Genomic DNA, 23,119 nt, shown 5'->3' on the forward strand with positions numbered 1-23,119 from the left:
AATGTCACACGATTTCATGTCGCGTTTGCAGACGTCTTTATAACGGAGACATGGACGGCCGGTGGGTCTGATACCAGTGGCGAGCTCGCTGTACAATGTGTCTTTGGGGATCCTGCCATCTTCCATGCGGCTCACATGGCCAAGCCATCTCAAGCGCCGCTGACTCAGTAGTGTGTATAAGCTGGGGGTGTTGGCCGCTTCAAGGACTTCTGTGTTGGAGATATAGTCCTGCCACCTGATGCCAAGTATTCTCCGAAGGCAGCGAAGATGGAATGAATTGAGACGTCGCTCTTGGCTGGCATACGTTGTCCAGGCCTCGCTGCCGTAGAGCAAGGTACTGAGGACACAGGCCTGATACACTCGGACTTTTGTGTTCCGTGTCAGTGCGCCATTTTCCCACACTCTCTTGGCCAGTCTGGACATAGCAGTGGAAGCCTTACCCATGCGCTTGTTGATTTCTGCATCTAGAGACAGGTTACTGGTGATAGTTGAGCCTAGGTAGGTGAACTCTTGAACCACTTCCAGAGCGTGGTCGCCAATATTGATGGATGGAGCATTTCTGACATCCTGGGATTACTGTAGGGTTAGTATAAATGGGTGGTTGTTGGTCGGCACAGACTCGGTGGGCCGAAGGGCCTGTTTCAGTGCTGTATCTCTAAAGAAAAATAAAACTCAGGAACAGACTTGACCCGGCTAGCGATGACTTTGGATAGAATCTTGTAGTCAACGTTAAGTAGTGAGATGGGCCGCCAATTTCTGATTTCCGCCCTCTCTCCCTTCCGCTTGTAGATGAGGGTGATGATGCCTTTCCTCACGGATTCTGATATGCTGCCAGCCAGAAGCATACTCTCGTATACTTCTTTCAGGTCTGGGCCGACCCAGTCCCACAGAGCCGAATACAACTCAACTGGTAAGCTGTCACTTCCGGGAGTTTTACTCGTCTCGAAGGACCTGACGGCATTTGTAAGCTCATCCAGAGTTAGTGGTTTGTCCAGTCTCTCCCTCATGCTGTCATCTAAGACCTCCGTGATGGATGACAGGAAGGACTGGGAAGCTGTGCTGTCCATGGGGTTCACGTCATACAGCCCAGCATAAAAGGATTTGCTGTTCCTTAGTATGTTGGACTGCGAAGACGTTACCGAGCCATCCTCTTCCTTCAGGCTGCTGATCACAGAGCTCTCTCTCTACCTTTTGGAAGAAGTAATGCGAGCACATCTCATCCTGCTCAACGGAGCGTACTCTAGACCAGAAGATGATCTTGGAGGCCTCCGTGGCAAAGAGCGAGGCCTGCTGGCTCTTCACCTGTTGGAGATCCTCCTTGACCTTGACCCCCATCGACTGTAGCCGGAACAGATTTTGCATTCTTTTCTGGAGTCTGCACATTTCCCTCTGTCTCTCTCTCACCCTCTGAACACCTTTGAAGATAAAGAACCTCTTGATGTTCTCCTTGATCACCTCCCACCAGTGAACTAGAGACTGAAAGAGGGAGTTCACGGTTCTCCAACCTTTGTAATCCCTTTTGAGTTCCTCAACGTTCTCTGGGGTTATTAGTGTAGCATTGAGCTTCCATGTCCCCCTGCCAACCCGCTGGTCGTCCTGTAAGTGACAGTCGGCCAGTAAGAGGCAATGGTCGAGAAGAACACCCGCTTGACGTCAGTGGATCTGACCGTGACAGCACGGGACACAAACAGGAAGTCAGTCCTGGAACGGGCAGACCCGTTCGATCTTGACCAGGTGTATCTACGCTGTGCTCTGTCTGCAGGTTTGCTGAAGACATTGTGCAGCTTGGCATCTTTTACTGTTTTCATTAGGAATCTGGGCGTAGCGTCCAGTTTGCTGTCGTCACTGCCGGATCTTCCAGCTGCATCAAGGATGCAGTTGAAGCCACCGCCTAAAATGACCGGCCTGGACGTCGCCAGCAGCAGTGGGAGCTGCTGGAAGATGGTCAGCCGCTCGCTGCATTGAACCGGGGCATACACGTTGATCAACCGGAGCGGAGCATTGTTGTACATTACATCTGCTACGAGGATGCGACCACCCATCACCTCTTTAACTTTGGAGATGGTGAAGTTACCTCCCCGCAGCAGAATCCCCAGGCCAGAGGAACGGGAATCATTACCCCCTGACCAGATCGATGGCCCGTGGGGACCACCATCACAACTATTGCCTATAGTTGCTGAGGTGTGGTATTCCACACTCCTGCGGAAACAGCAGCTTGGCTTTGACCTTGGCGAGGTAGTGCAAGGTTGAAACACATCACGTAGTGGATTTAATGCTACGCACGTTAATCGAAGCAGTCTTTATACCCATTTTTAAGTTAGTTGTTGCTTCTCATACCAGTTGTCCTTGCTAGTCCCAGTCCTTGGGTATGTTCCTGCATACCCATAGTGTAGGAAGCTGTTTCACATTCATTGGGCTCAGAAACCCCTACTGGTTTCTCATGGGGGATTTGTTCCGCTGGGGTGACATCGTGGGGGGGTCTTGTAGGCAGCAAGCTTTGGGCTGTCTTTGTTGTTGGTATCTTTCCCCTCTGTTCCTCCTCGAAGACATCTCTCGGAGCTGGAGTGCGCCATATGCTTCTTTGCCCTCGGTGTCCCGGAGCTGGGGTGTGCTGAGCATGTCGCTAGGTTCGGCGCTTTGGGTTTGGGGCGCGCTGGGCCCATCACAGCTTCCAGTGCCCCGAAGCTGGGGGGCTGTATCTTCCAGCTCCTTTGAGTTCTGACACTTCTTTTGCAGGTGCCACTGTTCCGGCCCTTCCTCGTCCAGTGAGGAGGAGCTGCCGTAGTCTGTCTTAGACAGTAGCCTCCTCTTGCCGCTGGTTTGGGTGGTGGCCTGTTCCTTTTTTGGAGGTTTTTTTTTGTGGTTTTCCTTTGTACCACCTGCCACTGATCAGTTTGTCCATCTGCTGCCTCCTCCTCCATTGATTCTGTCGGTAGAGGAGGGGTTTCCGGGGTAGGTGTTAGATCGCTGGCTGCAGCTGCCTCCCCTTTCTTCACCTTCTCAGGTAGATTTTCCTCACTGCGGAGAGTGTTGCTTGTCTCCTTCCCAGCACCAGATGCATTCACCGTTCCTTTTCCCGGCCTTTCCTTGGACCTTGCCGCCTGAGCATAACTGAGGCAGCGTTTGGGGCTGGTTTTGTAGAGGTGGCACAGGTTGCAGCACTTACTGTCCTTACAGTCCTTGGTCTGATGGCCTTCCTTCTTGCAGTTCTTGCAGACGACTGTGCTGCAGTTAGCTGCCACGTGACCAGATTTGCCACAGGTGCGACAAACTCTGGGCTGCCCCGCATAGTCCAAGAAGCCTCGACTTCCCCCGATAGCGAAGCTGGAAGGAGGATGGTTGATGGCTCCGTTGAATCGACCTTCAAGGTCACCTTGACTGCCGCTTGCTAATCTAAATCCCAAATGGGTCCTTGACAAGAGTGCTGATGCCGGCCACCTCGACATACCTGGCGAGGAAGGTGAGTACATCCACGACAGGAACATGGGGGTTATAGAGGTGAATTGTCACCACCCGGTCACACTGCGAGTGCAGCGTGAAGAGTGGTTCCACAGTGAGGATCGACAGTGGCACCTAGTTTCCCTTCTCCTTGAACACCTTCAGGAACTTGATGCATCCCGCCACGTTCTTGAAAGTCACTTCAAAATATCCACTGCTGGGGAAGTTCTGCAGCCAGAAGATGTCCGGAGCTTGGAATCCACAGCAATCAATAAGGATTTTCTTAATGAAGAAGGTATGGTCAACTGGTGCACCTCCTTCCTTATCCTTCACCACCACCCGAATGGTGTTACGCACTCTGTGGCCTGAAGCTCTAGAATTTGGTTACAGCCATTTTACTCAAAACCTACCTGGAACAGATATCGAGCACTAATGTATTGAACTGTGGGGACATCGGACACAACTTTGATCCATTCCTTGTCTCAAATCCTCACAACTAAGCTTTTCAGTAAAAGTTACTACATAGTGATCAAAAGATAACATCCTGGAATTATAACCTAACAGGTTGAAACTTTTACCCACTGGTTATTCCACTGATGACTTTATCCCAAATGCTAAGAATGGGGTCATTGATATTACTGAGCTGATACCTGCTTTCTTAGCCCATTGGAAATTTGGATTGCACTATTCCCGAGTTTTGATAACCAGTTAACTCCCACAGACCAAGGATTCAGTCTGATACCTTTGGGATGTAGCACACCAGGCAGTACAGTTATTCGCTGAGGCATCAAAGGAGCCTATTTTAATTGTTCGGCACAGCATTCAGGTCAACACGGACCTCAGTGCAAATATCATTTGCTGTGGTTTTCTTGATCCAGCACTTTTTACATTTTGCTGCATTGTTATTTGATGGAAAGTGTGGATGAACAGAGGCCTAATGGATCCAGTACACAATTCCCTGAAAATGAGTAGCAGCCAAAGCCATAAAAATGGCAATAGTATTTTGTGTTTTATAAAGGGCATAGAGTAATGAACAAAGAGGTAAGGTATTTGTTAGACCATGGTAAAAGTGCTGTTTGCAGTTTTGGATATTCAGTTATAGAAAGCACTTCAAAACCAATAAGGTACTGCAGCATAGATTTGCCGAGGCTGGAAAAATATAGTCATGAGTAGTGATTTGACATACTGGGACTTATTCCACTGATGTAGAGAAGGCAAGAGGTTTTTAAAATGGGAGAGCAGACACAGACATGATGGGCTGTCTGGGCTCCTTCAGTGCCATAAACTTCTATGGTTCTATGGATTTGCCATTACTTAATATAACATGTTTAAATGTTTTTTCTCTTTGCAGATTCTCTAGAGCTGAAATACAGAATCTCCTCTGGTGATCCATATGGCTATTTTTCTATTGAATCTAAATCTGGTCTCATCAGAAGCAGTACACAATTAGATCATGAAGCCCAACCTTCTGTGTTGCTTACTGTTCAGTCTCAAACCAACAGCTCTCCTATCTACAGCAGTACACAGGTCAACATTACAATTATTGATGTCAATGATAATGCACCAACATTCCATCAAGAATCTGAAATTATTACCATTTCAAAGAGCACCTTGCCAGGAACAGTTATCTATATTGCCCATGCTGAAGACAAAGACAGTGGATCAAATGGAATAGTTGTATACAGTTTACAGAATGACAATGAAAAATCTTTTACCATTGATCACATACATGGAACACTTTATCTCAACAGGAGCCTTTTCTCAACAAAACAACAATACAGTATAAATGTTTTAGCAAGTGACCAGGGAACACAACCATTGAGCGCTGTCTTCATGTTATTCGTGAATGTTGACCATTCAGATGGTAATTTGACTTTTGAAACTCTAGTTTACCAAGTTGAAGTCAGTGAAGCTGCACTATCAAACACAAGAGTTTTGCAAGTCCGTGCTTACAGACAAGATCTGCAGGGAGACTCAGGCTTAGTTTACTCACTTCTGCCAAATTTGGATTCGTTAAAGTTTGGCATCCATACTGACAGTGGCTGGATTTACATTCAGAGAGCTCTGGACTATGAATCTAAACTTGCTTACAACTTTAAAGTTTTTGCCATAAATCCAAAGGATCACTTAAAACGAAGTGCTGTTGCCACAGTAACTGTTAATGTTATAGATGAAAATGATAATCCTCCTAAATTTACACAAAATTTCTATTTTTTCACAATTGAAGAAAACCCCATTCCTCTGGGCCTGGTTGGAAAAGTACAAGCAACAGATCGAGATTCAGGAAAAAATTCTCAGTTGTCGTATACACTGTTATCGGATGGAAAATTCTTCAGACTTAATTCAAAGACAGGTATAAAAAAGTTAAGGAATTATAACAAAGGGAATACAGTGATAAGCAGCAACTACCTGCATCCCAAGGGAAAGTACATACAATTAAATGTGAGAAAATAAACAAATGACAAAGAAGAGAGGAATAATAAATTAGAGGAAAAGCTAAGTATTTTTCATATTAAATTATTTTAAAAGGGAATTGTTTAGTTGCTAAGAAAGGAGGAAAATTAGAGTATTTGAAAAGTGAGCAGAAAAGTGGAATTAGAAAAGTAGCTCACGTGGAAAAAAACGTGAGCAGAGACTTGATGGGCCAAATGGTCTGGCTTTATGCTGTAACATACTCTAATTCTGATATTGGCATCGTGCATGTCCTGTGGTACTGCTCCCTCATCCCAGCACAGGCAAAGCAGTTCGTGCAGAGCTGAAAGTATAGCAGGCTTGGCACTCTTGATGATTTCAGGGGTAATGCCGTCCTTCCCAGGGGCTTTTCCGCTGGCTAGAGAATCAATGGCATCACTGAGTTCCGATTTTGTTGGCTGTACGTCCAGCTCATCCATGACTGGCAGAGACAGGGTTGCATTGAGGGCGGTCTCAGTGACAACATTTCCCTGGAGTACAGTTCGAGGTAGTGTTCCACCCAGCGGTCCATTTGCTTACGTTGGTCAGTGATTGTGTCCCCTGATTTAGATTTGAGGGGGGCAATCTTCTTGATAGTTGGCCCAAAAGCTGTCTTAATGCCATCGTACATCCCTCTGATATTTCCGGTGTCAGAGGCCAGCCGAATATAACTGCATAAGTGTTGCCATTCGTCATTTGCGCAGCGCCTGGCTGTTCTTTGTGCAGCGCTTCTGGCAGCTTTAAGTGCTACGGATGTTAACTCGCTGGGGGCTTTCTTGTCGTTCAGCAGTGCAATGCGCTTAGCGGCTATGACAGGTTCCAGCTCTTCAATGTGAGATTGAAACCAGTCTGCATTCCGTTTCACAATTGCCTCATTGCTGAGTCATAGATGGCGTCTCTGATGTGGGCCCACTTGGTCCCGGCATCCCCTGTGGGAGTGTTTTGGAGGGCTTTTACAAGTCAGTTTAGAAACTTGTGTAACAGCTATGGATGAAAAATTCTGCTAGTGTCGATGCGCGGGCGGCCCTTCTGCTTGGAGTGATGTAGCTTCTTTGGTTTGAGGCTAAACTTGCTGCACACCAGGGAGTGGTCGGTGTCGCAGTCCGCACTGTGGAAGCTGCGTGTGATTTGAACACTGTTTAAAGAGGCTCGCCTTGTGACGATGAGGTCCAGCTGGTGCCAACGACGTGATCTTGGATGCCTCCAAGAAACCTGGTGACAGGGTTTAGTGTGAAAGAACGAGTTGGTGATGCAGAGGTTATGATAGGTACACAACTCAAGCAGTCTCTGTCCATTCTCATTCATCCTTCCAATGCCATAGCGCCCAAGGCAGGAAGGCCATGAGTCATGGTTGGCCCCAACCCTGGCATTCAAGTCCCCCAGCAGGAATAGGTGTTTGGTGTTGGGGATGCTACTAATGATATTGTGGAGTTCCTCATAGAACTGGTCTTTAGCTTCAGGTGGGGAGCAGAGTGTTGGTGCATAGATGCTGAGTAGGTGTACTAGACCAGAGATGGTGAACAGTCGGATGGACAGTATGCGTTCCGAGCTATTTGAGGGTGGCTGTATCATGCTGACCAAAGAGTTTCTGATGGCGAAGCCCACTCCGTGCTGTCTTGGTTCTTCAGGATCCCTACCCTGCCAGAAGAAGGTGTAGTCTTGCTCTCTTAGAGATCCGCTCGCAGGGAGGCGTGTCTCCTGAAGTGCTGCAATGTCCACATTGAGTCTACTGAGCTCGTTGTTGATGATGGCGGTCTTCCGAGAATCGTTGATTTGTGTAAAGTCTTCCGACAGGCCAGGACACATACCCTCTGTAAGAACAAGGGTGACCGCGGTGACTGCAACAACTACCGTGGAATCTCCCTGCTCAGCAAAGTGGGGAAAGTCTTCACTCGTGTCACTTTAAACAGGCTCCAGAAGCTGGCTGAGCGTGTCTACCCTGAGGCACAGTGTGGCTTTCGAGCAGAGAGATCCACCATTGACATGCTGTTCTCCCTTCGCCAGCTACAGGAGAAATGCCGTGAACAACAGATGCCCCTCTACGTTGCTTTCATTGATTTCACCAAAGCCTTTGACCTCGTCAGCAGACGTGGTCTCTTCAGACTACTAGAAAAGATTGGATGCCCACCAAAGCTACTAAGTATCATCACCTCATTCCATGACAATATGAAAGGCACAATTTAGCATAGCGGCGCTTCATCAGACCCCTTTCCAATCCTGAGTGGCGTGAAACAGGGCTGTGTTCTTGCACCTACACTGTTTGGGATCTTCTTCTTCCTGCTGCTCTCACATGCATTCAAGTCCTCTGAAGAAGGAATTTTCCTCCACACAAGATCAGGTGGCAGGTTGTTCAACCTTGTCCATCTAAAAGCGAAGACCAAAGTACGGAAAGTCCTCATCGGGGAACTCTTCTTTGCTGACGATGCTGCATTAACATCTCACACTGAAGAGTGTCTGCAGAGACTCGTCGACAGGTTTGCGGCTGCCTGCGATGAATTTTGCCTTACCATCAGCCTCAAGAAAACTAACATCATGGGACAGGACGTCAGAAATGCCCTATCTATCAATATCGGTGACCACACTCTGGAAGTGGTTCAAGAGTTCACCTACCTAGGCTCAACTATCACCATTAACCTGTCTCTCGATGCAGAATTAAACAAGTGCATGGGGAAGGCTTCCTCTGCTATGTCCAGACTGGCCAAGAGAGTGTGGGAAAATGGCGCACTGACACAGAACACAAAAGTCCAAGTGTATCATGTCCTCAGTACCTTGCTCTACGGCAGCGAGGCCTGGACAACGTACGTCAGCCAAGAGCGACGTCTGAATTCATTCCATCTCCGGAGAATCCTTGGCATCAGGTGGCAGGACCGTATCTCCAACACAGAGGTCCTCGAGGCGGCCAACATCCCCAGCATATACACCCTACTAAGCCAGCGGCGCCGGAGATTACTTGGCCATGTGAGCCGCATGGAAGATGGCAGGATCCCCAAGGACACATTGTACAGCGAGTTCGTCAATGGAACCAGACCCACTGGCCATCCATGGCTCCGCTTTAAAGACGTCTGCAAACGCGACATGAAGTCCTGTGACATTGATCACGTCGTGGGAGTCAGTTGCCAGCGATTGCCAGAGCTGGTGGGCAACGATAAAGGCGGGGCTAAAGCATGGCGAGTCGAAGAGATTTAGCAGTTGGCAGGAAAAAAGACAGAAGCGCAAGGAGAGAGCCAACTGTGTAACAGCCGCGACAACTAATTTTATCTGCAGCACCTGTGGAAGAGTCTGTCACTCTAGAATTGGCCTTCATAGCCACTCCAGGCACTGCTGCACAAATCACTGACCACCTCCAGGCGCTTAACCATTGTGTCTCGAGACAAGGAAGCCAAAGAAGACTCTAATTCTGTGATGATAGAAAGTTGACAACATTTCACATTAGCAAATAATTTTTTTTTTATTCATTCAGGGATGTGGGTGTCGCTGGCTAGCCCATCCCTAATTGCCCTTGAGAAGGTGGTGGTGAGCTGCCTTCTTGAACCGCTGCAGTCCATTTGGGGTAGGTACACCCACAGTGCTGTTAGGAAGGGAGTTCCGGGATTTTGACCCAGCGACAGTGAAGGAACAGCGATATAGTTCCAAGTCAGGATGGTGTGTGACTTGGAGGGGAACTTGCAGGTGTTGGTGTTCCCATGCATTTGCTGCCCTTGTCCTTCTAGTTGGTAGAGGTCGCGGGTTTGGAAGGTGCTGTCTAAGGAGCCTTGGTGCATTGCTGCAGTGAATCTTGTAGATGGTACAAACTGCTGCCACTGTGCGTTGGTAGTGGAGGGAGTGAATGTTTATAGATGGGGTGCCAATCAAGCAGACTGCTTTGTCCTGGATGGTGTTGAGCTTCTTGAGTGTTGTTGGAGCTGCACCCATCCAGGCAAGTGGAGAGTATTCCATCACACTCCTGACTTGTGCCTTGTAGATGGTGGACAGGCTTTGGGGAGTCAGGAGGTGAGTTACTCGCCTCAGGATTCCCAGCCTCTGACCTGCTGTTGTGTCCACGGTATTTATATGGCTACTCCAGTTCAGTTTCTGGTCAATGGTAGCCCCTAGGATGTTGATAGTGGGGGATTCAGCGATGGTAATGCCATTGAATGTCAAGGGGAGAGGGTTAGATTCTCTCTTGTTGGAGATGGTCATTGCCTGGCATTTGTGTGGCGCGAATGTTACTTGCCACTTATCAGCCCAAGCCTGGATATTGTCCAGGTCTTGCTGCATTTCTACACGGACTGCTTCAGTTTCTGAGGAGTCACTTATGGTGCTGAACATTGTGCAATCATCAGCGAACATCCCCACTTCTGACCTTATGATTGAAGGAAGGTCATTGATGAAGCAGCTGAAGATGGTTGGGCCTAGGACACTACCCTGAGGAACTCCTGCAGTGATGTCCTGGAGCTCAGATGATTGACCTCCAACAACCACAACCATCTTCCTTTGCGCTAGGTAAGACTCCAGCCAGCAGAGGGTTTTCCCCCGATTCCCATTGACCTCAGTTTTGCTTGGGCTCCTTGATGCCATACTCAGTCAAATGCTGCCTTGATGTCAAGGGCAGTCACTCTCACCTCACCTCTTGAGTTCAGCTCTTTTGTCCATGTTTGAAACAAGGCTGTAATGAGGTCAGGAGCTGAGTGGCCCTGGCGGAACCCAAACTGAGCATCACTGAGCAGGTTATTGCTAAGCCAGTGCCGCTTGATGGCACTGTTGATGACACCTTCCATCACTTTACTGATGATTGAGAGGAGGCTGATGGGGAGGTAATTGGCTGGGTTGGACTTGTCCTGCTTTTTGTGTACAGGACATAGCCAGGCAATTTTCCACGTTGCCAGGTAGATGCCAGTGTTGTAGCTGTACTGAAACAGCTTGGCTAGGGGCACGGCAAGTTTCTGGAGCACAGGTCTTCAGTACTATTGCCGGAATATTGTCAGGGCCCATCGCTTTTGCAGTATCCAGTGCCTTCAGTCGTTTCTTGATATCACGTGGAGTGAATTGAATTGGCTGAAGTCTGGCATCTGTGATGCTGGGGACTTCAGGAGGAGGCCAAGATGGATCATCAGCTCGGCACTTCTGGCTGAAGATTGTTGCAAATGCTTCAGTCTATTCTTTCGCACTGATGTGCTGAGTTCCCCCATCATTGAGGATGGGATATATGTGGAGCCACCTCCGCCTGTTAGTTGTTTAATTGGCCACCACAATTCACGGCTGGATGTGGCAGGACTGCAGATTTTAGATCTGATCCGTTGATTATGGGATCGCTTAGTTCTGTCTATCGCATGCTGCTTACGCACTTTGGCAAGCAGATATTCCTGTGTTGCAGCTTCACCAGGTTGACACCTCATTTTGAGGGATGCCTGGTGCTGCTCCTGGTATGCCCTCCTGCACTCTTCATTGAACCATAGTTGGTCTCCTGGCTTGATGGTAATGGTCGAGTGGGGGATATGCCGGGCCATGAGGTTACAGATTGTGGTTGAGTACAATTCTGCTGCTGCTGATGGCCCACAGCGCCTCATGGATGCCCAGTTTTGCATTGCTAGGTCTGTTCGAAATCTATCCCATTTAGCACGGTGTAGTGCCACACAATACGATGGTCGGTATCCTCAATGTGAAGGCGGGACTTCGTTTCCACAAGGACTGTGCGGTGGTCACTCCTACCAATACTGTCATGGACAGAAGCATCTGCGGCAGGCAGATTGGTGAGGACGAGGTCAAGTATGTTTTTCCCTCATGTTGGTTCCCTCACCACCTGCTGCAGACCCAGTCTAGCAGCTATGTCCTTTAGTACTCGACCAGCTCGGTCAGTAGTGGTGCTACCGAGCCACTCTTGATGATGAAAATTGAAGTCCCCCACCCAGAGTACATTTTGTGCCCTTGCCACCCTCAGTGCTTCCTCCAAGTGGTGTTCAACATGGAGGAGTACTGAATCATCAGCTGAGAGAGGGCGGTAGGTGGTAATCAGTAGGAGGTTACCTTGCCCATGTTTGACCTGATGCCATGAGACATCAATAAAAAAGTTAAGGAATTGGGGAATAATGAATAAAACATGGCAATTGATATATAATTGGATTAAACACAGAAAACCAATCGAGCCAGTAACAGTAACATTTCAAACTGGAATGCAATCCCAGAGTATCCAGGGCTCAGTTTTGGAATCATTGCTTTTTCAATGTCAATAATGATTTTGATGAGGATATCATAAGTAAATTCCAAATTTCCAGATTCTTCTAGAAATGGAGTTATTAACTGTCTCATGAACTCCTGAAATTCAAGTAGTACCTAGGAGAAGGATCATCTTCTTCTTCTTTGGCCTCCTTGTCTCGAGAGACAATGGGTAAGCACCTTGAGGTAGTCAGTGGTTTGTGGAGCACTGCCTGGAGTGGCTATAAAGGCCAATTCTAGAGTAACAGACTATTCCACAGGCGCTGCAGATAAAATTGGTTGTCCGGGCTATTACACAGTTGTTCCTCTCCTTACACTTCTGTCTCTTTTCCTGTCAACAGCTAAGTCTCTTCGACTCACCTCTCTTTAGCCCCGCCTTTATAGCTTTCCGCCAGCTTTGGCGATTGCTGGCAACTGACTCCCAAGACTGGTGGTTCATGTCGCAGGACTTCATGTCGCGTTTGCAGACGTCTTTAAAGCGGAGACATGGACGGCCGGTGGGTCTGCTACCAGTGATGAGCTCGCTGTACAATGCTTCCTTGGGGATCCTGCCATCTGACATGGCCATCTGATCCTGACATGGCCTAGCCATCTCAAGTGCCGCTGGCTCAGTAGGGCGTATATGCTGGGGATGTTGGCTGCCTCGAGGACTTCTGCATTGGAGATACGGTCCTGCCACCTGATCCCAAGGATTATCCGGAGACAGCGAAGATGGAATGCGTTGAGACATCGCTCTTGGCTGACATACGTTGTCCAGGCCTCGCAGCCGTAGAGCAAGGTATTGAGGACACAGGCTTGAAACACTCGGACTTTTGTGTTCAGTGTCAGTGTGCCATTTTCCCACACCCTCTTGGCCAGTCTGGACATAGCAGCAGATGCCTTTCCCATGCGCTTATTAATTTCTGCATCGAGAGACAGGTTTATGGCGATTGTTGAGCCTAGGTAGGTGAACTCTTGAACCACTTCCAGGGTGTGGTGGCCGATATTGATAGATGGAGAATTTCTGACATCCTGTCCCATGATGTTAGTTTTCTTGAGGCTGATGGTTTGGCAGAATTCGTTGCAGGCAGCCACAATCCTGTTGATGAATCCCTGCAGACACTCTTCCGTGTGGGATGTTAATGCAGCATCGTCAGCAAAGAGGAGTTCCCTGATGAGGACTTTCCGTACTATAGTCTTCGCTGTAAGACGGGCAAGGTTGAACAACGTGCCATCTGATCTTGTGTGGAGGAAAATTCCTTCTTCTGAAGACTTAAACGCGTGTGAGAGCAGCGGTGAGAAGAAGAACCCAAACAGTGTAGGTGCGAGAACACACCACTCAGGATAGGAAAGGGGTCTGATGAGGCACTGCTGTGCTGAATTGTGCCTTTCATATTGTCATGGAGCAAGGTGATGATACTTAGTAGCTTTGGTGGACATCCGATCTTTGAGTCATAGTCATACAGCACTGAAACGGGCCCTTCGGCCCACCAACAACCACCTATTTATACTAATCCTACATTAATCCCATATTCCCTACCACATCCCCACCAGTAGTCTGGTGCTAGTAGTCTGAAGCGACCACGTCTGCTGACAAGGTCAAAGGCTTTGGTGAGATCTATGAAGGCAACGTAGAGGGGCATCCGTTGTTCGTGGCATTTCTCCTGTCGCTGGCGAAGGGAGAACAACATGTCAATGGTGGTTCTCTCTGCTCGAAAGCCGCACTGTGCCTCAGGGTAGACATGCTCAGCCAGCTTCTGGAGTCTGTTTAAAATGACTGGAGCGAAGGCTTTCCCCACTCTGCTGAGCAGGGAGATTCTACGGTAGTTGTTGCAGTCACCGCGATCACCCTTATTATAGAGGGTGATGATATTGGCATCGCGCAGTGCTGTGGTACTGTTCCCTCATCCCAGCACAGGCAAAGCAGTTCATGGAGTGCTGAAAGGATAGCAGGCTTGGCACTCTTGATGATTTCAGGGATAATGCTGTCCTTTCCAGGTTTTTCCACTAGCTAGAGAATCGATGGCATTACTGAGCTCCGATTTTGTTGGCTGTTCGTGCAGCTGGCAGAGACTTGGCTGCATTGAGGGCTGTATCAGTGACATCATTTTCCCTGGAGTACAGTTCTAGGTAGTGTTCCACCCAGCGGTCCATTTGCTTCCGTTGGTCAGTGATCGTTTCCCCTGATTTAGACTTGAGGGGGGCGATCTTCTTGATGGTTGGCCCAAAAGCTCTCTTAATGCCGTTATACATTCCTCTGATGTTGCCGGTGTCAGAGGCCAGCTGAGTACAACTGCATAGGCATTGCCAGTAGTCGTTTGCACAGCGCCTGGCTGTTCTTTGCACGGTGCTTCTGGCGGCTTTAAGTGCTAAGGATGTTAACTCGCTGGGAGCTTTCTTGTAGTTCAGCAGTGCAGTGCGCTTAGCGGCTATGACTGGTTCCATCTCTTCAAAGTGAGATTGAAACCAGTCTGCATTCTGCTTCTCACCGTTGCCAAAGGTGGTAATTGCTGAGTCATAGATGGCGTCTCTGATGTGGGCCCACTTGGTCTCTGCATCCCCTGTAAGAGTGTTTTGAAGGGCTTTTTCAAGTGAATTGATAACCTTTTGGGACAGATGTGGGCAAGAAATTCTGTTAGTGTTGATGCCCTTCTGCTTGGAGTGATGCAGCTTCTTTGGTTTGAGGCTAACCTTGCTGCACACCAGGGAGTGGTCAGTGTCGCAGTCCGCACTGTGGAAGCTGCGTGTGATTTGAACACTGTTTAAAGAGGCTCGCCTTGTGACGATGAGGTCCAGCTGGTGCCAACGACGTGATCCTGGATGTCTCCATGAAACCTGGTGACAGGGTTTAGTATGAAAGAATGAGTTGGTGATGCAGAGGTTGTGATAGGTACACAATTCCAGCTGTCTCTGTCCATTCTCATTCATCCTTCCAATGCCATAGTGCCCGAGGCAGGACAGCCATGAGTCATGGTCGGCCCCAACCCTGGCATTAAAGTACCCCAGCAGGAACAAATATTCAGTATTAGGAATGCTACTAATGATATTGTGGAGTTCCTCATAGAACTGGTCTTTAACTTCAGGTGGGGAGCAGTGTGTTGGAGCATAGATGCTGAGGAGGTGCACTGGACCAGAGGCAGTGAGCAGTTGGATGGACCATTTGTAGGTGGCTCTATCATGCTGAGCAAAGAGTTTCTGATGGCGAAGTCTACTGCATGCTGTCTTGGTACTTTTGGATCCCTACCTTGCCAGTAGAAAGTGTAGTCTTGCTCCCTTAGTGATCCGCTCACAGGGAAGGATAAAGCTAGGCTTAAGAAGTCACGCTCTTAGCGTGTTTGCACCACATGGAAATACAGAGGAGAACGTTATGAACACTTATAGCTTTTACTGTGTAGTTTTTATGTTTGCATAAAATTGTGACATTCTTTTGGTTATGGTTTTTAGGTGGCTTTAATCAGTTGGTATGAGACCTGTGTATGCACACAGAGAAGGATCTGCAGAGGATCGCATATTTGTGGTGGGAAGGTGGAACATATGGGCTGTACTATTCATGCAGTAGCTAAATGTGGTAATCAAGAGATGGCCATCGTTATTAACAAGAATGTTTCTTGCAGGCAGCAGTAGACTGATCCACTGCATCCTCTTCATGTTACAGCTGCTCATCTGCCTGACACTATCTGCTACCCTTGTGTGCCTTTCTCTGGATTCCCAGAGGAAGTCTCTGTAAGGTGAAGCAATGCAGCTTTCAGCATATGAGACCTTGAGGTCTCAATCCTTGAGATCTATGTAATCTATAATTCCAATAATGCATAAAGAATTGTTACGACCAGACCATCTTCCTATGTTCCTAAAATGTGTCTCGGGGTCTGTTACTACCTTCACCTGGTCTTGTTGTAATAAGGTTTAATTTTAAACACACTGTGTTTTGAGCGCCCCTTTTTGTGAATCCTTGTTCACAGTTTTCCTCTTATAAGACAAAGTAACCAATTCATGCAGGCTTTCTCAGATTTAAAGAAGAAAGATGAAATTTTATTAAAACTCAAAACTTAAACTCTAATACGGTTCACGCCTACAGGTATGCAACGAGCCCACGCTAGCATGCACACGCGATGTACACGTGCAGGTAGGAACAGATAAGAGAAGAGGAAAATATAGTAGTATAGTAGAGTGGGGTTTTGAGGCAATATCTTGTTACTGTGCTTCAAGTTCACTGTCATCCTTTTGTAAGTAGTCTTGCTTTTCGTTGGGGCCCAGTGGACGTCTTAAAACCTTGTTCATGTAGGAAACTTTTCTCTTTTGAGTTTCATGTGTTTTCATAAGATTCAGTTCGGTGGGAAGGAGATGGAAGCAGGTAGGCAGGAGAGGCTGTAATTCTTGCTTCAGTTCCAGGAGTGATCTTTACTCCATGAGCACATGGCTTTGTCTGTTCAAATTCTTTGTTGGAAGTTCAAATTCTCTGCAACAGCCGGTTAGTCATGTGACTCAACCTGGTCTGACCACTTCTTCTGTGTATTGGGGAAGCAACGACTGGGTCCCCATTGTTCCAACACTGTTTGTACTATGCAAATGTCCTTCTAGTCAGGGCTTGCAATTTTAAGTTTTATTGTTCATGTGGCAAAATCATGTGTGCCTCAATCTTGGCAGGTGGGGGATTTACCTGACAGAGTACAGCTGGGAATTGGAAAGGCTAATACGGGAGTTGCTAATGTTCTAACCACTGTTGAAGAAAGGGGAGAGGGATAAACCAGGTAACTATAGGCTAATCAGCCTAACATCAGTGGTGGGAAAGTTATTGGAAACCATTACTAGCCAAAATAAGCTTTCATTTGGAAAGGCATGGGCTAATCAAGGACAGAAACTGTAGATTATTTAAAGGCAAATCATGTCTGAGTAACTTGATTGATGAGGTAACGGAAGGTTGATCATGGTAGTCATGTATATATTGTCACACTGATGAGAAGTGCAGCGATGAAAATACAGAAACAAACTGAAGAGCCATAAAAAATTAGAATGATTTTTAGAAGATTGGTACATTGCTGTCAACAAAATGGAGGGCAAGTCACATGACCCATACCAACTCCTGCACTAAAATACACATCCATGTCTACCAGAAGTAAAACCAATTAACCCCGTCTGCATGGAAATGAGATTGCTTACCACACGTGGATATGAACCATCCACAAAATGAGCTATAACAAAGACACTCTCAGACTCTATATCGCCAGCTATCCTTCACCACAATTGGGCGAATTTTACAGCACGCCTGATGCGGGGGTGGCTGCGGGGTGGGGGGCCGGAAAATGCCTCCGGCAGAGGCCTGCTACAGACTTCAATGCCAGGAAGGCTCGGCCCGATATTGCTGGCGGCGGCGAGGCCTTGTGGCGGCCCCCCTCCACCTCTCAGTGACGGGAGCAGCATTTAAATATTCAGAAAAACGCAAATTTACTAATTAATTATTTACCTGCTTGGTTTTGTCCGGCACCAATTTTTAAAAATTCATTCATGGGATACAGGTGTTGCTGGCTAGGCCAGCATTCATTGTCCATCCCTAATTGCCCTTGAGAAGGTGATGGTGAGCTGCCTTCTTGAAGCGCTGCAGTCGTTGGGGTATAGGTACATCAACAGTGCTGTTAGGAAGGGAGTTCCATGATTTTGACCCAGCAACAGTGAAGGAATGGTGATATTGTTCCAAATCAGAATGGTGTGTGGCTTGGAGGGGAACTTACAGGTAGTGGTTTAGTTTAGAGATAAGCACTGAAACAGGCCCTTCGGCCCACCGGGTCTGTGCCGACCGTCAACCACCGATTTATACTAATCCCATATTCCTACCACATCCCCACCTGTCCCTATATTTCCCTACCACCTACCTATACTAGGGGCAGTTTGTAATGGCCAATTTACCTACCAACCTGCAAGTCTTTGGCATGTGGGCGGAAACCGGAGCACCCGGAGGAAACCCACGCAGACAGGGAGAACTTGCAAACTCCACACAGGCAGTACTCAGAATTGAACCTGGGTCACTGGAGCTGTGAGGCTATGGTGCTAACCACTGCGCCACTGTGCCGCATGGTGTTCCCATGCATCTGCTGCCCTGTCCGTCTAGGTGGTAGAGGTCATGGGTTTGGAAGGTGCCGGCACTTCCGCACCTTCGGATTTCCGTCCGGAGATCCGATGCGGGATACTGGTGGGGTGGGGGGAGCAAATAAGTATTTCAGTGTGATGGGGCAGGAGTGGGGTCAAACTAATGTGATTGGTGTAGGGGAGGGTGGGAAGGGGTTGAAGTTAAAAGTTTATGAACATTGGTGGGGGGGGGAAGGTCAGGTACACAAGTTAAGTATTTTGGGAGAGCAAGGAATGAACTGTATGGTTATTGGGGGGAGAGGCGCGAGAAACATTTATTTAATTTTTTTAAATAAATTTAAAATGCCTGTATCTTTAAATATTTAAACTGAAGTGAAGTGCTCGAAGCCCTCTAAAAACTGCATCAGCGCATGCGCAGAGGTGCCTGACATCGTTGCTGGGGTTGGACTGCCCACCCCCTCCACATTATCATGGGGGGCAGTCAGCCCAGGCCATTTAAATGCCCTGCCGCGTTTAATATCATGGTGGCTCTGCGCATGCGGGCCGCCATTGTTTATGGCCGCCGCACATAAATTTCAGCCCAATAGAGTGTGAACAGCCCTCATATTATCAAAATGGGGCCATCAAAAACTATTGTACAGCCCATCAGGAAATTAAACCTAAAGTCACATGGGCAAAACTAACACTTAATGATTCTACCTTTCAAGGTAATCATTTTGAAGAAAAACAGGAGTTTTTCCAGTTCAGCATATCAGTCATTAACATCAGTCTGGTCTCTCTAACTATGCATCAAAAGTCATAATACCAGCAGAAGGCTGAGAGTAAGAGAGAGAGAGAGAGACCAGTTGCAGCTAATACCGTTGAACCCTGCTGAGACAAGTTGAAGGCAAACTGCAGCAGAGAAAAGCCTTTGAAGCAACTCCTCCCCCTGCGAAAACTGAACTAAGAATATCAGCACCGTCTTCAAACTGAAGTGAACCGCCAGAAGTCTTCAGCCACCCAGCAAATACGAAACAACCAGCAAACATGCCTGCAACTTTAAAACTCACCTTCCGAGAGGATCCCGCAGGTTTTCCTGAAACAACAGACTTTTACACCTTGAAATCTTAGCACCTCTTCACCTTCACCTTCTTTCTATCTTCTCTTGGGTGTGCCTGTGAGAGTGAATGCGTGCGTGGATGGTGCTGCGATCATTTTGGGTGATGCATATTGTTCAATAAATATTTAATATTTTGTTTTAAACCTATGAGAAAACCTGTCTGTCTGTTTATTTGGTAAGCAAAACAGGGGCTGAAACTAGTAATACAAAAACAGTGTCTGCGGTCAGTGGGAGGTGAAGTGAAAACCAGCTATGCCATCACCCACCTGTCAGTTACAATATGGACTTTTGGAAGGCATTCGACAAAACCCCACACAGGAGACTTGCTAAGAAGATGAAAACCCATGGAATTAAGGGGAAAGTAGATGTATGGATATGGAATTGGCTCAGTGCCAGGAAGCAGAGGCTGGTGATGGTTGGATGTTTTTTAGTTTGGAGGGTGGTTTACAGTGGTGTTCCCCAAGGGTCAGTTTAGGATCCATTACTCTAACTTTTATAGATGACCTAGACTTGGGTGTAGGGAGCAGCATTATAAAGTTTGGAGATGAAACAAAACTTGGCAATGTAGTAGATAGTTGTGAGGATAGTTGTAGACTTCAGGATAACAGGCAGGGTGGTGAAATGAGCAGACGCATGATAGATGGAGTTGAATACAGAGAAGTTTGAAGTGATGCACTTTAGGAGGACTAAAAGAGAAAGATAATTTACTATAAATGGCACGATTTTGAAAGGTATAGGTGAGCAGAAAAACCTTGGTGTTCATATATACAAATCCTAAAAGGCAGCAGAGCAAGTTGATAAGGTGGTTAAAAAGGCATATGGGTTACTTAGGTCTGTAAATTAGAAGCATGGATTATAAAAGTAGAGAGATCATGCTAGATATTCTAAATCACTGGTTAGGCCTCAGCTGGAGTATTTTAGACAATTCTGGCACCATACTTAAGCAAAGATGTAAAGGCTTTAGAAAGGGGAAGGAGGAGATTTGCCTGGATGTTACCAAGGATGAGGGACTTCAGTTATGAGGAGAGATTGGAGGAGTTAGGATTGTTAGGAACAGGGAAGGTTAACAGGTGACCTGAGGTTTTCAAGATGATGAGACGTTTAGTTAGAGTAGATAGAAAAAAACTATTCCTTCTAGCCAGTGACTAACCAGAGGTCATAGACTTAAAATAATTTGCAAAAATATCTAGACGGGAGATGAGGTGAACCTTTTTCACTGAGGGTTTTTGGGATCTGGAACACTCTACCTGAAAAGATGTTGGAAGCTGATTCCATAAATAATTTTAAAAGGGAGTTGGACAGGTACTTGAGGATGAGGCACTTACAGGATTATGGACAAAATAGCACGACTGCCTGTCGTGCTTTCAACGAGCCAGCACAGGCATAACAAGTCAAATGGCTTTATTCTGTGCTGTATGTTTCCAAGATTCTATATTGACCCCAAGCTGATCTAAAGCACCTGATGTATGCCTTCAGAATTTGATTTGTGTGCTCTATGATGACTGGTGGCAGAATGGACCTCATAATAGTAGTACTCAGCTAATGGCCTGGGAAAGTGCACAGGAAGCTAGCCTTGATCTCCCAGGATCCATCCAGATATTTATCTTTTTCAATGCCTGCCCTAAAATGAAGGCATTATGGCAGCTAATAGGAAAATAAGCAATTACTTGCATGATTCATTGCTGTTGGCCACAAACTATGAGAAAGGAATCCTTTTCTGTTGATATAGGTGGTGGGATTGATCAAGAGAACATGTGGGTGGAATCTTTGACTTCTTGGCCTATGGCGAATCCTGCCACTCAATACATTTGCAATGCCTTGTCAAGCTGGCTGCTAGTTTTTCAAAACGAAGATGATAAACAAGCTTACTCTAGCCAACAGTGAATCGTGTCTTGGTGTATCCATGCATAGCTGATAGACCTGATGTCCCCTGAGGAACATGAGGGAAGCTGCAAAGGTCATTTATTGCATCACTGGTATACCCACCTCAGCTTGGGTGCATAGCCTTGCCTTAGTGTAATTTGACCTGTGATCCCAGCCAAACAAAAAAAAGTTTCAGAATGGGGCCAGTTTCTAAATATGCTGGCTTTCCTAATGCAGTCAATTACTCTGAAACTTAGTGCAAGTAGCATCCTATCAGATACAACTCTTGTCAATCATCTGTCATTACACCCACCTGTATTTTGGCAGACACATTACATACTAACTTCAGTTCTGGCAGAAAATTTCAGAAGTGCCATTAGGGGCAAGGCCCTGCCAGAATAATAATCCATCCCTCACTCTCCCAGGCTACACTGGCTTACTCAGGAAATATGTCTGTCATAATTCTGCATAAAAGTGGAACTCCTGTAATATTTGTATGTCGTATAGAGCCTTTAACACAGGAGGATCCTAGATTGGAACCTTGTTATTGGTAAGTTAGCTGATTTCAGCTGAGGCAGCAATGAGGTTACTACAATTAGCCTCAATTTTCTCAGGCTAAAATGGCTAAAAGTCAATTTCTGCTCCTAATTGCAATTCTGCTAGAAAGCATGGATGAGCAGACATTGGTTGAGGATACCCTCAACTGAGATACCTCCCGCAGTTAAATGGCAAAACTGTCTTGTGTCACATAAGGCTATTTGGAGAAGGCACCAGATAACTGCTGATGCTCATGGCATGTATCCTAGCATTAGTCACTGCTTCAAAAGAGAAGGACTGGAAATGAGAAACCAAACCAAAATTTGCATAATTTATTTTTATTTATTCATGGGATGTGGGCGTTGCTGGCTAGGCCAGCATTTATTGCCCATCCCTAATTGCCCTTGAGAAGGTGGTGGTCAGCTGCCCTCTTGAACTGCTGCAGTCCACGTGAGGTAGGTACACCCACAGTGCTGTTAGGAAGGGAGTTCCAGGATTTTGACCCAGCGACAGTGAAGGAATGGCGATATAGTTCCAAGTCAGGATGGTGTGTGACTTGGAGGGGAACTTGCAGGTAGTGGTGTTCCCATACATTTGCTGCCCTTGTCCTAGTTGGTAGAGGTTGCAGGTTTGGAAGGTGCTGTCTAAGGAGCTTTGGTGCGTTGCTGCAGTGCATCTTGTAGATGCCACACTGCTGCCACTATGTGTCAATGGTGGAGGGAGTGAATGTAATGATGAATATTTTATGTATGTGGAAATATATATGTTGCTTAAGTAGAAATATATATTAAGTTATATTTCTTGTCTTAAATTTATTTTCCAGGTGAGATTATTAACTGGGTTGCATTAGATCGTGAACATCATACTCACCACCAGTTATCTGTACTAGTTACAGATCATGGTATGCCTCGACAAAATGCCTCCATTACTGTCTATATCACAGTCACTGATATTAATGATAATGTACCACTATTTTATTACCTTGGACCTAGGCGTGAGTTTACTGTCAAGGTATGTACACATCAAAGATTTCCTTTTTGTTGTTTACTATGTATGAATATTAAACTATATATATATATAAAATAACTAACAATAAGCATGAAAAGAACAGGTAAAGCTGAGTATTTGAGTTATATGTCCAGGAGTTGAGAAACTGGGGAGATGCAGAGCTACCTTGCATCCCCAAGCAATTTTCTGCTCCCATTCCAGATCTTCCATTAAATTGGTGGGGCGGGGAGTGAGCTCACCCAGGAAATTACAATGTCTCCTTGATGGCTGCTATCCAATAGCTGTCAGGTTTCACCTGCAATTAAATGTTGGTGGGGCCCCTGCCTGATTGTGGGTGCTTTTTGTATTGTTATGACCAGGTGAGAAAGGTGTGTAGGAGACTTTTACTGTCTTCATCTGGTCTTATTGTAACCGGGTTTAATTTTGAACACACTGTGTTTTGAGCTCCCTCTTTGTGAATCCTTGTTCACA

At 46.7% G+C, this 23,119-nt stretch overlaps 1 protein-coding gene across 1 annotated transcript in view; it reads left to right on the plus strand.

Annotated features, from left to right (window-relative positions):
* dchs2 (dachsous cadherin-related 2) overlaps positions 1 to 23,119 on the plus strand; it is a 205,687-nt gene that overhangs the window by 80,941 nt on the left and 101,627 nt on the right. The window contains exons 5-6 of the mRNA XM_068032733.1: positions 4,790 to 5,791; positions 22,464 to 22,651. Coding sequence (XP_067888834.1) covers positions 4,790 to 5,791; positions 22,464 to 22,651 — 1,190 coding nt within the window. The remainder of the gene's footprint in view (positions 1 to 4,789; positions 5,792 to 22,463; positions 22,652 to 23,119) is intronic.

The sequence above is a fragment of the Heterodontus francisci genome, chromosome 1, assembly GCF_036365525.1.
Source record: "Heterodontus francisci isolate sHetFra1 chromosome 1, sHetFra1.hap1, whole genome shotgun sequence".
In the NCBI taxonomy this organism is placed as follows: Eukaryota; Metazoa; Chordata; class Chondrichthyes; order Heterodontiformes; family Heterodontidae; genus Heterodontus; species Heterodontus francisci.